This window comes from Nestor notabilis, unplaced genomic scaffold (genome assembly GCF_000696875.1).
Source record: "Nestor notabilis isolate BGI_N333 unplaced genomic scaffold, ASM69687v1 scaffold2230, whole genome shotgun sequence".
Taxonomy (NCBI): Eukaryota; Metazoa; Chordata; class Aves; order Psittaciformes; family Psittacidae; genus Nestor; species Nestor notabilis.
This window is the reverse complement of record NW_009909499.1, coordinates 11,362-29,025: the sequence shown is the minus strand read 5'-3', so window position 1 is coordinate 29,025 and position 17,664 is coordinate 11,362. Positions and strand designations below refer to the sequence as shown.

The 17,664-nt window shown below is 38.8% G+C and overlaps 1 protein-coding gene across 1 annotated transcript in view; it reads right to left on the bottom strand.

The window, feature by feature from the left end:
* Window positions 1-8,525: 8,525 nt before the first annotated feature.
* FGFR1OP (FGFR1 oncogene partner) overlaps window positions 8,526-17,664 on the bottom strand; it is a 19,082-nt gene continuing 9,943 nt past the window's right edge. Inside the window, exons 7-12 of the mRNA XM_010018419.1 lie at window positions 13,585-13,802; window positions 11,162-11,271; window positions 10,532-10,600; window positions 9,769-9,808; window positions 9,037-9,130; window positions 8,526-8,600 (exon numbers count right to left, since the gene is read on the bottom strand). Coding sequence (XP_010016721.1) covers window positions 8,526-8,600; window positions 9,037-9,130; window positions 9,769-9,808; window positions 10,532-10,600; window positions 11,162-11,271; window positions 13,585-13,802 — 606 coding nt within the window. The remainder of the gene's footprint in view (window positions 8,601-9,036; window positions 9,131-9,768; window positions 9,809-10,531; window positions 10,601-11,161; window positions 11,272-13,584; window positions 13,803-17,664) is intronic.

Below are 17,664 nucleotides of genomic sequence, written 5' to 3'. Positions count from 1 at the left end.
AAGGAAATGTATGCGTCAGGATTTTGCCTGAATTCATCCCTAATTCATCCACAAGCCAAAATTATTTAGACTGTTTTAAACATCTTTATTCATGTTTAGAAAGGGCTGGAAACACTGTTTAGGGAGGAGACAGGAGAGACATCACTGATCAGAGGCAGGCATGGCTGAACAACTGGGTTGCATACAACCATCCCTTTTTATCCCCTTTTCCTTCTGTTTGCCCACACTTGCTCCCCCAAACCACCATGATCTCTCCCTTTCCCCTTTTAGGTCCTGGTCCTAAACATCCCCTAACAGGACTTGTGCACTCCCCAAATGGTCCTCTCTAGCATCCCACCGCCAGTCCATGTCTCTGTAGGTCACTCATCCCATGAGGGACCATGGGATGGTGCCTCTCCTGGGACAGCCCAGAAAAGAAACAGGGGTCTGCAGGGGCTCCAGCTTGGTGTTGGCTTCCCCTGCCCTTGCTCCTCTCCATTAGTAAGAATTGAAGATTAATCCTATAACCTAACATTCACCTACATAAAATTAGGCAGACTGCACCATCCCCTCTCCTCACACAGCGATTCCCAGCCACATTTCACCTCCTGGGCAGGCTGTGCTCTGAGCAGGAGGCTTGATGCCTCTGCAGGTTACCTTCTGAGGGGCTTGCTGTTCTATGTGGGTGCAGTGTGCTGAGCCTCACAGCCTCAGCCTCAGGAAGGGAGCTGCAGGATCAGAGCAGCGACCGCTGGACCTGCAGGAGTTACCTTGTTCTGTCCTCTTTTCCATTTGTGGAGATAAGCTTTTAATGACATCATCTAGCACAAAACGTGAGAATTATATGCCTAAAACATAACGCGAATATCAGTTTAGAAGTGATTCTGCCACGATCGCCTAAGCCAAAAAAATGTTACTGGAGACACTGTTCTACTGCACGCCATCCCTGTCCCAGTAGTGCCCCTTGCAGCATGCCCTGAAGGACATCTGCAAGCCCAAACAGACCATGTTGTGAGCATGAGGTGGAAGTTTTCCATTTCAGAGAAAAGTAAGCTGAAGAAGGTTCTTGCTGTGAAGATGCATGTGATAGTTTTACAGGGGAACTGTGCAAATGACCTGATTTTACTACCTTGTATCTGTTGTGGTTTCCCCATGACATAGAGCAATTGAAACAAAACAATTAAAGCTGCTAGGAAACTGAAAAAACAGCTTCTAGAGACCTCGTGGCTTGGTTTTAAACACAGATCCAAATGTAAGGATCACCTGCAGTTACTCGCACAGTGCCCTATCTAATTATGTTCTAACTTCATAATTTCTAAGAGATTCCTTCAAGGATGTATGATTTAAGACCTTATAGCAGAGTGGATGTTAAACTACTATATTTGCAAATGCTGGCCTTTCTCTGTGGGACAGTCTGCACATACATGAAACACCCACATCCATAAACATAGCAAAACTGTTTCTACATGCAAACAAGGTAGTTTGCATGCACACAAGTAGCCAGATAAAGTCTGCCTGTCCCCATAATAACTCATCTTTCATATAAGGTCTGTTTTGGTAGACTCATGGAATAATTTAGGTTGAAAGGGCTCTCTGGAGGTCCAGCCGCCTACTCAAAGCAGGCTTAATTTCAACGCTAGATCAGGTTGCTCTGTGTCTGTCCATTTGAGTTTTGAAAACTTCCAGTGATGGAGAATTCACAACCTGTCTGAGCACCTGCTCTAGTCCTGGACTATTGTCACTGTGATTTTTTAGACTTTATTTCATGTATGCAGCTGGAATTTCTCTTGATGCGATTTGACTGTGTTCCTTTCACTAAGCACCTCTAGAAAGAGTCCAGGCCTGATTTCCATACTGGCCCCCCGTAAGCATGGAAGACTACAGCTTAACCACCCCACCTTTAGCTTCTCTCGTACAGAGAGAACAGCCCCAGCTCCTCACAGGTCACATGCTCCAGCCCCATCACCATCCTCTGGCCCCTCCACTGGACTTTCTGTTTTATTGACACCTCTTGTACCAGGGGAGCCCAAAGTGAACACAATACTCCAGATGTGGTCTCACAAGGAAAGGGATATAGGGGAAATAACCACTTCTCTCAGCCTGCTGGCTACACAAGCATAGCCACAGGCTGACTCACTCTTCCAGGCTCTCACTCTTTGCAGCTGCTCCAAGCCCCTCTTCAGCAAAGCTTCTGTTTACCCAGCCCATCTGTCCACAGTTTGGCTAGAATTTGGTTAGAGCCAAAGAAAATGACATCCACTATTGCACCCACGACATCTTATTTTCTTTTGTGTCCAAGACTGTTACTCTGCTACTTCTCTTCCTCTCTGCTCTGAGTATTTTTAACTCTGTCATCTCATGGTCACTGTAGCCAAGGTTGCTATTGACTGTTACATCTGAGGACTTCTTACTCCTGGGCAGCAGATCTAGAGTACCTCTGCTGGCCCCATCCTGTTGTGAACCCAAGTAAAAGCCAGTCCCTGACACACTCTAAATCTCCTGGCTTGTTTTGTCTTCTGCCTTGTTGGTCTTCCTGCAAATTGGAAGCGGTTAAAAATCCCCATGAAAACCACAGCATGCAACCAGAAGACTTCATGAAATTATTTAAAGAAGGCTTCATTCTCTTCCTTTTCTTGATCGAGCCATCTGTTGCACGTGCCTACCACAATATCCGCTTTATTAGCCTCCACTTTAGCCTTGACAACGAACTCTTGGCGGACGCTCAGGGCTTTCTCTATTCCATTTATGCTCTACACATTCAGACTACTCCTCTGTAGGCCTTCCCCCTCCATTTTTCTTCTGTGCCTGCTTGTTAAGCTTGTGTCCATCCATTGTAGCACTCACTCATGCAAGCTATTCCACCATGTCTTGTCGTCCCAGCGATGTCGCAGCTTTGTGACTGCACAGACTGCCTTGTTCTCTTGTTTATTCCACTGCACATTTGTTTGAGGAAAAGAACCCAGATAATCTCAGTCACCCAGATTTCTTGCAATGAGGGATATCCTTCCCTCAGACTTTCCTGTGTGTGCAACCTGCAGGCTTTGGTGTCCACATCCAACAAACCTAGTTTTACCTCCTCACAGGGTTAGCAACTGGGCTCAGGTAAGGAACGAATCTGTCTGATGGGCCTTCAACCCTCTACAGTAGAAAGTCCCTGCTACTGATTCCTGTCACTTTCTCTCAGCCTCTCTGGCTCTGACACCATGCCTAGATTCATCCCCTGACAAAACTCATACTCTGTCTTCTAGTCAGGGCTCTACAGATCTCCCTGTAAGCACCTGCAGCTGGACAAAAAGCTTTCTTGCTTTTTCCTCCATAGAAATTCCAGCCCTCCCCTGGTTAAACATTGCCTCTGGCCTTTCCCTTCTTCCATGCAGTGGGGGACTGGGGTTCTTGCTTTTACAGTAGCCACAAAGTACCTTTGCCCTTCTGTTGGCATTTGTGATGCCATCCATTCTGCTTCACCTGGCAGCTCAGTGTCCCCACCAGAGCACAGCTCCAGCAGGTGAGGCTGCTGTCACCCCAACCTCTGAGAAGCTCCAGGCAATCCCTGCACCTCAGGATTGTGTCTGGGTTGAGGTCTCCCATATGCTGGGGTAGTTGCTCTGGCTAGTGCTAAGGGCTGTCTTGTGATTCATCACCACCATCACTGTGTGCTTTACTGGTCTCAAGCACCATCTATAGCATTACTGCGCACCGTCTTCCACCAGCTCCTGCCTATTTGCCCAAGCTAGTCCCAGTGATCTTCAGATGTTAACAAGACAAATACAAGCCTGCTCTGCTCCCCTGCACCCAGCAGGAACCCTCTCAATCTCTCAGATCTCAGTTGCATTTCTCCCACCTTATGAATGCTGGCTCCCCTCAGGCAGGCTGTTTCCTCATGCACCACACACTGAGCAGGGAACAGAAGCCTAATACACACCTGTCTTGTCCCCACTAGATTTCCTGCTCAGTGTGCAACCCCTCACATTGCTTTTTGTTCTCAGCTGCAGTTCATTCAGCTCCTAAGTATCAGGTCTGCATTTTTGCTCCTGTACTGTGCTTACAAAGCTTTAAAAAGCCTTTCTGAGGAGCTTACAAAGCATGCCATTCCCCTAGGTCAAATGTCAAGCCAAAAACCTCAACACAGAGAGTAAACATGCAGTTCCTTGAACTAAGTGTTCCCCAAAATAACCTTTTAATTATGCGCTCAACATGTTTGTGATCTCTCTACTGTTCCTCAGCTACTGTGTCAAGACAATGCATGAGGACTGCTCTAGTGAAATAGAATGACTTTCCATCCTCTTTCTGTACTCATCTATTTATTGACCGATTTTCCCCCAAAAGGTACAATGGACTTAACTACGGTGATGCATTTTGAGGCCTGAGAAATAGGCACTTCTTTAAACAGCAAGGTATATACTTACCTTTTGCCCTCTGGAATATATTAAAAAGAATAAATGATTTGGGAAAAGTTACACAACAAGTTTTGAACTGTGGCTGATGCTAAGACATCATATACATATTCCAAAGTGCCATACTGTACACACATTTTCCCCATTATTCCATATTAAAAAAATAAATATACATATATATAAAAAAAAATCTCAACAGCAACAAATTTTAGTATGCCAGTAGACCAACCCCAGAAGCCAGGTTACTGGGCTTTTGGCCATTAGCCTCCCCACCACCTCCACCCCCGTTTTATGAGGAGAATTTAATACCATTCATGACATATAAACAAAAGAACTGCTACTTTTTGGTGTTCGTTGCATTTCTGACAGAGTTTCAGTCTTTGCGTATCTCAGACCTTGAACAGCCCAATTGTTGTTTTTTTTCTTTTGTTAGAAATCCAAGACAGCCAGTCCTATGTTGCAAGTTTTATTTCTGCAGTACTGAATTCATTATAGATGGCCTGCAGAGGTAGCTTCAAGATGAATGAGATGACTTACAAATCTACCAAAACTGCACCTCCTGTAATTCAGTTCAACTTCTCTTTTGGCTCTATCTTACAATGAAAACATCAGACCAAAAAGACCTACTAAAACCAATGCATCTGGCATTTCCTGAAATGAACACAATGCACTACAGTCATCTTGGCAAGATTTAATTGCTGCTGCCTAGACAATGCTAAAAACCAGAAGTTTGTTAGCTTTTAGCTACAACTGAACTGAAATATCCACAGACGCATTCTTTCCAGAAAAGAAGGCTGAGCTCTGTAGAAAATATTTCATCAGTGAAAATTGCTATGCTAGAAAGAAAATGGAGCAGTAACTCCCCTTTCTTTATCATCATCACTCAAATCACCTTGTCAGTTGCACTGGTATTTAAATTGCCTCGAGAGCTAGATATATTGTGTAAATAAGGACTAAATTATCAAACTAGTCTGAAGGTGAGAGTGGTTTTATTACAGCTGATGAAAATATCACTTATGAGGAAATTTTATCAGATGTGCATGGTTTCTCATTTCACTTAAAGAAAAAAAAAAAGAGGAAAAAACGATGGGTGTAATTCAGTGACTTCACTACAAAATAAGTGAGACAGGGATTGTTTCCAAAATCCACCCTCGTTACGACGTTAACGATAAAGAACTGTCAGCCATAGCTTAGTTCTGAACTTTTTACTTCTGGAAATTGCAGGATTTGTTAACCAAATTAGAGTGTGAGTGTTTAACAAAAAAGCATGCTTCTAACCAGACCTAGTTAGTAGAGAACTGCACAAACCAGTCCTAAGTGGCCCTCTCAGACACTTCCTTCTCTGTGAACAGAGATGTCTGCAAAAAGGCAGAAGCAGTATGGAAGAACAGTTAGACAGGAACATTCCCATTCTTTATGATGGGGTTCACACAGATGAGGTTGGGTATTTGACTGCATTAGGTCCTTCAGGAAGAAGCTTAATGTAAAATACCAAACAATGTGGTTTGAAACGTAGAGCAACACAAGCAACCAAGAAAGCTTAGCTTGCCAGTCATGTTTCAGTAACTCAGACTGACAATTGTAAACAACACAGTTCTACACTTCAAGATTGGCTTATCTTTCCCTTTGTCTGTTGAATCATAAACCACTCGATAACTCAGTCTGACACCCAGAAACCCTATCTGGTCTGGTCTTCACCAGAGTTCAGGATTCGCCATCAGGAATTGCAAGATCCTTTAGACTTAAAAGAAACCTGAGCAGGCGTGCATTCTCAAATGCAGACCTGACTAACCTTGAAGAGAACAGTTTTCAAGAAAACCCCCCAAAACCCACAGGGCTTCCTCAATTTCCTAAATTTAAGATCTTTGGTTCAATAAGACTCAAAAATACAATTGCAGCCAGCACAACAGTTTTATTTTGCAATTTGAGTTATTACACACAATTCAGTAAAAGCCCACGGGAGGAACAGCATGGACACTTCATACTTTTTGGCATTTCCTTAAAGTACAGCCAAAATGCAAGGTATCCAATTAACCCCCAAGGTAAGACAACACCACCTTGCTGTTAACAAAAGTCATGTTCACACTTAAAATACCTAATTAGTTATTTAAAAGGCCACATCTTCAAATGCAATTAGAAATCATTTAATAAAGATTTTGTTTCTTTTGGTATGATAAATTGCCCCATATCCTACAGCTAACAGAACATCATGTTTTCCAAAGACATATTAAAAACAAAAAAAAAAAAAAACCAAAACCCAAAAATGAAACCCCACTGCCTCTACATTATTCCATACAGCTTAAAAAAAACAAATACCAGAAATGAATTGTTCCCAGGTGTTCAAATGGAATTTTATTTATTTCCTTCATTTCCCAACACATTCCCCCCCCCCCAAAAAAAAAAAAAACCCCAAAAAAAAAAACCAAACCAGCCCCAAACAAACTTCTCATACATAGTATCTTGAGGCACGGGTTCCCCCATACTTACAGGGATTTACTTATTTATTTTTTAAACAGAGTGTATATGTTACAGCATAGCTGCTATTTGAAGTCTATGGCACACTGATTTTTTGGGCTGAAAAGAAAATCTGGTCCGTGTTCAGCTACTACAATATGGCACAAAGTTAGAAGTTAACACCATGACTAGGTATTCTAATTCTTTTTGCTGGCTGTTTTGGGGTGCACACAAATAAAAGGCACACTTTTCTTCTCTCTTCTCAGATCATTTATGTACTGTACAAGCCTAACTTCCCAGCACTGCTCCATGCCTGCTGGCCCAGTGCAAAGATTTAAGTCAGCATCCAATGCTAGCAGCAGCTCTATATGCTTAACCAATGGCTTTAATTTAGCATGCTACTTCCACCATGGTGACCACTGATGAGCGGCCAACAGTGTTCCTGCAAAAAAAATTACAAAGCCTAAAAAAACCCCCAAAATTAAGTATTTATATTCACTTACATGTATATTTTCCAAGTGTGTTTACAATGTTCAGAAAGTGCACATTTTAAAGTCTTGTTTCAGTATTACAAATGTCGATGACCTATATGTTATAGCAGCGCCATGTACAACAGTATTGTCAAAGAACTGTCAGTGTTTCCATTACTGACCCTGTTTTGCAAAAGTATAATGAAAATATAAGAATTTGCTCCTAGCTAGAACTTAGTGTCTGTGATGTCTTCTGTATGGTATTTTTAAATATTTAGATATAATTCTGTACAGCAGTCAATCTGAAAAACAAGGTTAGTGGTTTCACTTTTTGGCGCTCATTTTTACACAATAAGGATTTTTGAGAAAGTGAGCTTACAGCACATGAAGAGCCCTCAGTAATAAAAGCTCCACAAACCATTACTACATTGCTAAAAACTTAAAAACCACTAAGATTTAGTTAATGATTTGTGGATCCTTACAAAATTACTTCGTATGATTTCATGACAGATAACACCAATGAAATTATCATTTAGAAAACCAGCTTCGGTCTTCAACATCAATGGTCTGAAAAACATATTTAAACAAGAATAGTGCGAGTTAAGACCAGTGGTAAATTTAGCTCTTAAATTTAGCTAAATTTGGTCTTGAGAGTTTGAAAATTCTCAATGTGATGTGCCTAAAGAAGTCCAACTTTCAGAAAAGTCTGAAAACCAGCAGTTTCAAGGAAGTCTCAAGGAATTGGATATTGTGGCTGGGGTTACCATAAATATGTATTACATAGTGACTTGACAAAATTATGGTAAGAAGTGTGAGTTGAACTACTACCTCTGAAGGTTCTTGCTTTGGTTAGCTTAAAAAAAAGAAAATTCAGACTGTTACAATAACAGTGCAAGTTTATTATAAAGCCACATGCTTCTCTGTCGCTGTTCTCTTATCAACTGGTTTTTATTATGCCCACTGCCAGCAATGGACATTCTGTGTGGAAAATCCACCTCCTGCTGTAAAAGGTCTGGCTGAACTGAATGAAGAAAATATCAGACCCATATGGGAACATAATATTTCATTTAGTTCTTCTTAAGAATATTTAAAAGCCTTCTCCACATACAGTCTTTTTGAAACACAAGGCACAAATGAGTGGACGTTCCAGCAAGAAGTGATTGTCTGAAATTAACAGTCCACAGCAGTCTTCTAGTACAGCACAATGAAACATTTTTGCTGTCCAATTCTATGCCACGTCTTCTAGATAATCGGCCACATCACTTAACTGAGAAATAGTAAGGTCTTGTGTGATGCCTTCAAGCTAGCAAATAAATGGAAGCACAAAGTCAGAAATCATGGAAACAGTAAGCATTACTTCTTGTAGTCCTTCATATATCATCCCACCCTTTTGGCCTCAAGCCTTTTCAGTGAGATTTCATGCTCCTTTAGGAGGTGTTCTTGAGATAAAGGTAAGACATTCCTATGTGGGATACTAAACCAGTCTCAAATACATTTCACATGCCTGGAAACAGACAGTGAATTGTGCTACTGAACAACTGCTGCAAGATCTTTGGTTTGGTTTTTTAATCTGTATTGTATCTAACTTGGCAGGAATACTAGGTGTAAAAATACAGAACATAATAAATAATACAATCTTAACACGTATACAAGAAGCCTGTGATAATAGCACATTCCTTCATGGAAGGTTAAAGAAAAAAAGAAGATCATCAAGAAGAATAATTTTAAAATAATCATACTTTATCACTGGCAATTGACTCTTCTGTTCCCACAGAAATCTCATCTATTTCTTCACCAATACTGATATCACTTTTTTCTGAGCGATGACTAGTACTAGAGAGAAAGAAAATCACAAATATAGAAAAAAGACTTTCTTTTTGAACATCCAGCTATTACATTCACTTTTACTTTATACCTCACATTTGATCAGGATTTCACTTCCTAGCAAGTTAAATATGAAGCTACTTAAAAACCCTTAACTAAAGGCTTTCTACCTAGATGCAGCCATGACACATACTGATAAATACTTAGGCCTCACCCCTGCATCTTATAACACCACACTTTTACATCATGAGGCTGTTAAATATTTATTACTGACTACTCATGATGCTTTATTTTTAATTTAGTATTTCAGCATACACTGTATTCATTGTCTAACAGCATTTAATAGTTAAAACATTGTTAAGTGTTCAGGAAAAAAACCCCAAACACCTTCCACAAAAAAAGCAACAACTTATTGTCTTAAACGAACTTACTACCCCCTGCACTAAAGGGATCTATTGGTTTGGGGGGTTGTTTGCTTGGGTTTTCTATATGTATTAAAATAGCAAACAAGTTTAAAGGAGTTCAGAGATACTGACATATTCCAGCAATAGTGATCAGATAAATATCATGAAATAGTTCCAATATGCTAGTAGATATCCTTATAATGCATGAAATATTATGGTACTGCAGTATCATCCTTCTCTTACCTGTTGAAGTCATCAGCATACTCGTCATCATCTCCATTTCCTAAATAATTTTTAAAAAGGTATCAATCAAACCATTTAAGAAATGCAAAAGAATACATTCCTGCACCAAAATACATGGTTTGACAGCCAGCAAAAGTGGGAGTAGACTAAATTAGATTAGGAAGAGAACATTACTTTATGGTTGTCATTAATAAATCTCAACCTCATTTACACAAACTGGTTCGAAATTGAACATAAATTTTCAGGATGTTGTCCATATTGCTGAAGATGAAATCTAAATACTTGGCAGCTCTATTCTGTGATAGAGCTGACAGTTCTTATATCACATCATATTGCTCCTAGAGCTTACAGGGCAACTTTCAAAAGGTGTGAAGGGCAAGGGAATACATCACTGAAAACCAGTAAGACTTGTCTGGCTATTTTTTTCCACAAATATATACCCCCTCTTTTCTTAGAAACCTAAATAACAGAATTTAGCACTTGATATTAGCAAACATGCATGGAATGAATCAAGTTATTGCTGCATGTGTAAAATACCAATCCACATACAAGACACCAGTTTTCACTTTTCTGTATTCCTTTAGATCATAGCTTGCTCTTAACTCCATAAAGTTCTACAGCAGTGTTAAACATACTGAATTAAAATCTTCATTAAAAGCTTTTACTTCTTTCACTATTTATTTCAGTTTCTCAAACACCTCTAAGAAACCCAGCCAAAGCTTACAGCTAAAAATATCAGAGCTTCCTCAAAAGAGTTACTTGCCTAATTCTAGTGATCCCAGTTTTGCATTCACCAACTGGAGGTCTTTCAAAACACTGTTTTTATGCAAATCTGTACCAAAACAAAAGCATTTCTATCAGAAATTTGACTGTGACTCTTTAATAAGATTCCACTTAAACATACCCATCAGCCATTTATAAGAAGTGTTCTTTTATTACTAACCCTATATAAATTTATAGTGTAGTATAGTCATTTTATATCCAGTTTTCAGGTCTGAACTCTGCTAACATTTAAAAACACAAGTAGCAAACAGGGACAATCTCTCAGTGTTCAGGATCAGGTTTTACAACATGAAGGCAAACATTCCTAAATAACTTATACAAATACTGTAAGATAACAATAGAAAGGAGTAAGTAGAATTTTATATTCCTGAAAACTGCTTTTTTACACAAAAAAAAAAAAATCCATGTAGATGAGAATTTCATGCTTCAAAACATAATTATCCCAATAATACATCAAAACCAGTATGTGATCACTCAGTGGAAAAAGCATGTTATAACCAGAAGGGGGCCATATACATAATCAGATTTGTATCCGATCATGTAGATCATTCATTACATTATGGAGAATCTCTCCTACAGTCACCAGAACACAAAATAAGTGAAAACTTACTATCAGACTCCTTTAGCAAAGGTGCACCAGTCAGGGAGCTTAATCCACTTTTTAGAGGCGGTGCGTCAGAAAGGGATGCTAGACCTCCTGCTTTATTAGTTTCAGTTTTCCTAGAACAAACCAAATAAATAAGTACTCTACAGAACTGTAAGATGTGCATAGTGACTCTCTTCTATATTTACTAAACTGCCGTAAAACTAGGACAGCACTATTACAGCAAAAAGAGCAAGAGGAAAGAACTATTTATTCTACAGACTTAGAAACAATAAGCAGTTCACTGGCACAAGCATCAAGCAAGATGTTCAGTAAGAAAGTCACTTTCTCACCTATGCAAAGACTTCTGTCTGCCTTCTTTCACAGACAGAGATCCTGCAACTTCATCAGAATCACTGCTTTTATCAAGGGACCTTTCGTTATCCCCACATGTAAATGCAGCCAAAAGAAGAAAGATTCAGATATAAATTAGTATTTAAATTAGTTTGGTTTAGAACTAAAGGAGATTATGTCTGACAAAACTATAAACCCTAAAAGCAGTTAGTTCACAGAATGAAAATCTCTTAGTTATAGCAAGATAGATCTCATCATCATGTGGTAAAGTTCACTCGGCTACTACCTATTCCATTTGCATATTTTAAGTGTTGAGTTCAAATCGCTTACTTGAAAGTAAACAATGAAGACAGATTATTTAAAAGAGATCAAGATTTACACATTTAGTATTGCCAGAACTGTTACTGTGATTCTATTCCTATTAGTAATGGACAAAATTTGAATCATTCATTATATATCACCAAAATATCATGTATATCAGCACATATGTAAACATTTCCAAATTCTGAATAACAGGTCAGAGGCTGAAGGACAAAGAAAGTTTGGATCATCTCTTATTCTGTCCTTAGTAACTGCTTGCTCCCTTCCTCTCTAATGCACCCTTCTTACGGGAATGAGAAAAGATTCCATAAGGAATTTACCTTTTTGCATACCAAACAATGCTGGCGCCTCTCCTATTTACTCATCCCTTGGGACTTGGGCACACCAGCACAACATACTACAAAAGAATACCTGAAGAGTATGATCTTTTTTCTTCTCTAGAGAAGCTACCAAGAGGGCAGAAGCAAAAGACCCAGCAGAGACAGCTCAGTTAAAATTAGTTTGTACCTCATAAAAAATATTCAGCAAACCTTACTATAACAACTGTATTACAAAAACCTGATGAGGTTCAAGTTACTACTTGGTGGACTGTGACTCCACTACAGACATAATTTGGAAATCAGTTTTTCTGTAGGAAGTTTCTCTTCTAGGAATAAAATCCTTGTTTTACTGAATAGTTAAGTTTTTTTCTCAGATGGTCTTTTTAAAGAAAGACTGTTCACCTAATTTCAAAGTGAATTTCCCATCCTCTCATATGAAAATGCTCAAACAGTAAGAAATTAGTAAATATCATTATTATCCAGAACTTTCTCAAGTCTTTTCTAGTTTTCCCAACTTATAATTTAAACCTATTTTATGGCAATACCACCTCCTGCTAGGATGGTTAGACTTTAGTTAAAGGCTAGTGACATTTGCTCCTGAGAAGGAAGAGTAAATGCACTCAGATGCAGTTTTAATCTTGATATTTCCAGTAAGAGAAAAGAAATACCATAGTAGGGTTATTTGTAACACACAATGTTTTCCATGAGAAAAATCACTGCTCTTTGAGGAAAAAAATTCTGTTCCAAATAAATACATCCAATGAAAGCTGTATCATAAATAATCTTTCTCAAACAGTTCATTAGTTTACTAAAACCAGATCAAGTTTACTTGGCATGAATGCTTTGTGCTGTACCAGAATGGTGCCATTCCAGAAGTAAGCACCTACTGCAGTGATAATACAAAAAGTTTATGCTGTTCTGCCAACAACTGGGGAAAAAGCCAACATGAGGAGAGCTTTCAAACTTGCAAATCCTTCTGCAACCTCTTCTGGTAACCTCTACTAAACTACAGCAATTCCCCAATTACTCAAAGACAGCAAAAGAACACTTTGAAATGATCTTGTAGCACTTCTCCACAGAGATACCTAAAGCACTATCCCTTTAGTACTGATCATCACTGCAGCTCTGCTGCAAGAAGAAATACTGATGTCTGTGCCTCAGATGTCTACTGCACCAAAGAAATAGGCTGGGGACATTATACAGTTTACATAACATACCTTAAAGTGATACAGGTTTTTCTACTTCTGGTACATCCAAGAGATCCCAGATTACACTGTGCATTGCAAAGAACAGATTCATAGAAATGCACATTTCAGAAACAAAACGTTACAGAACAGATCTAAACTCTCACTTTTACAAGTGTGAATAATCAAACACCAGATAGCTCTCAAAGGTCTGCAAGTACACTGAGGACAAAAATTAACCTGTATGAAGTAGAACTTGCATGTTACCTACCAGCCATAAGTTCTTTCTGGTTTGGGTATAGGATCATCAAAAAAAGAATCTCCCTCTACATCGTCTTCATCCACACCTGGATCACTTTTTTCTTTGGTATTTAAGTCTTTGTTTTCTAGTTGAGAATCTAGGTTTGTTTCATTAGGCAGAAAATGAATGCTTCTTTTGCTTCCTTCCCCTGATGAATCACTTGTATCATTTTGAGTGGTTTCAGCAGCCTTGAAAGATAAAGAATGAAAGAAGTATTTATGTGTTACGATACTGTGTAAATATAAACATACACAATATAATATACACCTACCATCACTTTTTAAAATGTTAGCTTAAATTTATTAGTGCTTGGGAATTTATTAGTATCACGAGGAATCACACAGAGAAAAAAAGATGTTTTACCACTTTAGAAAGGAAGTGTTCTTTATTGTTGCTGCCATGAAAAGTTTTCATTCCATCCTCTGAATTGTTTTGCTACCTAGACCACCTCTATTACAAAAGCAGCCAATTTTAAAACAAGTTGGTCATCAAATAAAGAAATCTACAGACTGATTCTTACCTCCTAGCTTTGAATATAGGGAAGTTTGTTTTACAGCCTAAAAGTTACATGATACTTTATTAGTGTTATTTTGAAATTCATCTATAAACAGCTGTTGTTAGTTACAGCCACTGTCTTAAAAAAAAATCAATTTAAACCCATGCAAATTACTCCAATGTCCATATTAAACAGTATCTCTGCAATATATTAGTCTTAAAGTAGCAAGCATAAGACGACTGCAGTTAATGACACCTTCTGCCTCCAAATGCTAAAACCAAAAATGACACAAGCAAGATACTTTGAAAGTACACAACTTTCAGTCTTTGTATCATGCTTATGGCTCTGTCCTACAGATACTCAAGCATGTAAGAACAATTCCATATGCTAACTCTCAAGATCAAATAATACAGCTCAAATCATATCTTTGTGGCACAAAGAACAATATTCAAATTTACCTACAATTGGCATTTGCTTCGAACTCATATATTGTAAAGTTCTGCTAAAGTTAAATAACTGTTTTCAAATGGAAGTGATAGGTTAACCATGGCTAAAGGTTCAAAGAGCAACATGCTTACCTTGGGTTTCAGACTAATGGTGTTAATAAGATAAGTCAGAATGTGGTTTCACACTTGCACTTAAACGTAATTCTTTGCTGCTGCCAAGAGCTGTGGTCTTGGTCTCTCCTAGCACACTCCCTTCTACATTACATATATTCGTTGCCAAGTGACAGTCAGAGCCAGTTGAGCTCACAAGTTTGCTGAAAAACCACCAGAGAATCTTGTTTCAATCAGGAAGTCTAAACTGCTCAGGTTAACTTCCGTCTTGCTCCAGCTGAGATTGGCTAAAATTTCCTCCTTCTGCATTATCTCTATTCCAATTATGTTACACAGGCAGAATAGTCTCCCATCCTGCCTTTGCCAAGGAGGGCGAGACGGGAAAAAATGTATCCAAGAACTGCAGTCCCATGAAGATATCCTCTACTTAGAGGAAAGTGTAGTTCAACCAACAGCTGTTACTGTTTCTATGAGGAGACATCCATACAGAAACATATTTTCTCCTGCTTCTGAGATAAACATATTTTTGTGGAGGATTCAGCAATATATTATGAAAAAGCATTTCCAGAACATGTTCATCTATATCCCACTGCAATAGAATTATGATTTACTTGCCATAGAAAATGTGTATAAAGAATATAAAAAGCTTGATCATAAATTACAACTTGTTGGAAATTGTATTCTACCTACAACCTCATCACATCAGTGTGGGAAAATGGGGGAAATTAGAGACCACCTCCCCACAGACCTCCAAAGTTATATTATAACACTAAGGAAACTTCAGGGTAAAATGCAGCTGCTACTTCCAGGATGGGATGCGGTTGGCATGCATGGAACCTACCTGGTGACAGTTCTCCAGGCAACCCTGCAACCTTGGCATATGTTAAGAGAAACTGAATGGAAAGTGGAGCTGAACGATGGCCCTGGAGCCAGGCTCTGTTATATTCCCTGCAGGAGCGGGAACTTGAAAGCACCATGTACTGATAAACCACACAGTGGCTGCCAAACAAGGAAACCATATTTGTATTTCTAAAAGCAAAGTGAGAGGACTTACTTTACACCCATCAGTAACATAGTATGTATGACTAGAGTCACTCAAGCTCCATAGGCATAGAATTAAAAAGTTGAAACCCGTGTTACGATGGAGAAGCCTGAACAGATAAAAGAGCCTCCTACAAGGTCAGGGTGAACAACACTGACAAACAAAGAACTGATAGTGGGAGAGGAGGCTTTGCCCTTGTGTAGGCAGATTCAGAAACAGAGCTAACGAATCTCTAATCAGGAAAGACTATCCTTGGAGCCTGGTAAACACATGGATATCGTCAACTTACGGCTTCACGTGTCAGCAAAACATGACTGGGGCATCCTTTTGGTGAAAAGGATGTAACCTTGTGGACATTAACTGACCACTCTGTACATTAGCGGGAGAGTTATGGTTGGACTGGTTGGGCACAAGGGTCTCAGCTTTCCTCGGGTATTGAGAGATAAATCAAACACTACGGGTAGAAAAATCTCTCCCCCTTTCAAGTGACAATCAGAAAGAGCACATAAACAGAAGTGTCCTTATCACCACCTCAGCTATGCTGCATGCCATAAACATTCAATTTTGAACTGTGGTGTTCTGACTGCACAAAACTCTCCTTAAAAAAGCATGGTTCAATGCATGATATTTTACCAGACTTCAGTATTTCTTGCTCAGAATTAAATACTCCTATCTGGTAGTTTCTCTAAAACTTAGACCTTAGAATAAATCTTAGAATCACTTTCTCATATCTACATACTTTTTGGAGATTAATTATACATACACTATAAATAGCCAATAGGCTGAAAAAGAATTCTGACAACCTCAACACAGGGAAGAATCCAATTCACTGTAATACAGTATCACTTCTGGAAAACAGCACTAATCTTTGGAAACCATTCAAATAGTTTATTTTACACCCAGTTTGGAAAGCGCTATTTGAGCTGGATACAGGAGTTCTGGTTTTGTAAATGCCCAAACAATTGTCATAAAAGAACTAAGACCACCATTTATTCCTGTTATAATCTTAAACAACTGGCATGACTGTTACTACTCCATGATGCTTCTTCTAAAGCAGAGTTTTCAGGCATAACTTAAAATTCATTCTTATCAATTAAGTTTGCTTGTGTGTCTGTTCCCCATACTAATGTATTTTGGACTGTCTGGCTAAGTTCAACAACTGCAAAAAGGATAGAAGTTTCAAAACCACACAAAACATTTGCATAACTGCATTGCCAAGAGCAGTGTGGTATATATATATAAATGAGTAATACTCGTACTGGATGTAGAATGGACCAGCCTTGAGACATGTGCATGCACACCTGGAAAAACACCCATATGAAACCTGGTTCAATTTATAAGCTACTTGAACAGCTTTTTTCCTCCTCTAATGAAAGCTCTTCTCCTTCTGACCTATTTATGTCAAAACAAGTACGAGGGTGAAAGGTGGTATGTATAAGGAAGAGTGGAATACTTACAACTTCCAACTCATCTTTAGTAATTCTTAGCTAATCCAGAACCACTCTTAGACAAAAGCAGGGCTCAGGTATGAAGCAACATTATTAGCAGTGATATTTAATCAGCATTCAGATCTTTTTAGTGGATTTGATTTAAAAGCTGGTGCAAAGCAAGAAATATTTTCTAAAGCAGGTCTGAAATTACTAAAATTTCCATTCAAAGGTCAGTTACATAGACTGACCTATTAGCTTTTAAGGTACTACAAACAAGCACAGCAATTAATAAAGTAACTTAATCTTGAAATGAAGCTTGCTTTTCAAATTGTATAGTTTGCTGGTTTTGCACGGCAAAACCATAAAGAACTAGAATAAAATGAAGCAGATCCAAACTGAGCTGTAATTTTATTTTCTCTTATCCTTACCACTCCCTCTCACAAATGAGTAAACTAGCAACAAAACTCATGCAATGTTACATTTCTCAGTTTTCAGTAATGAGTTGGAGAGCTCCAAGTTATTTCC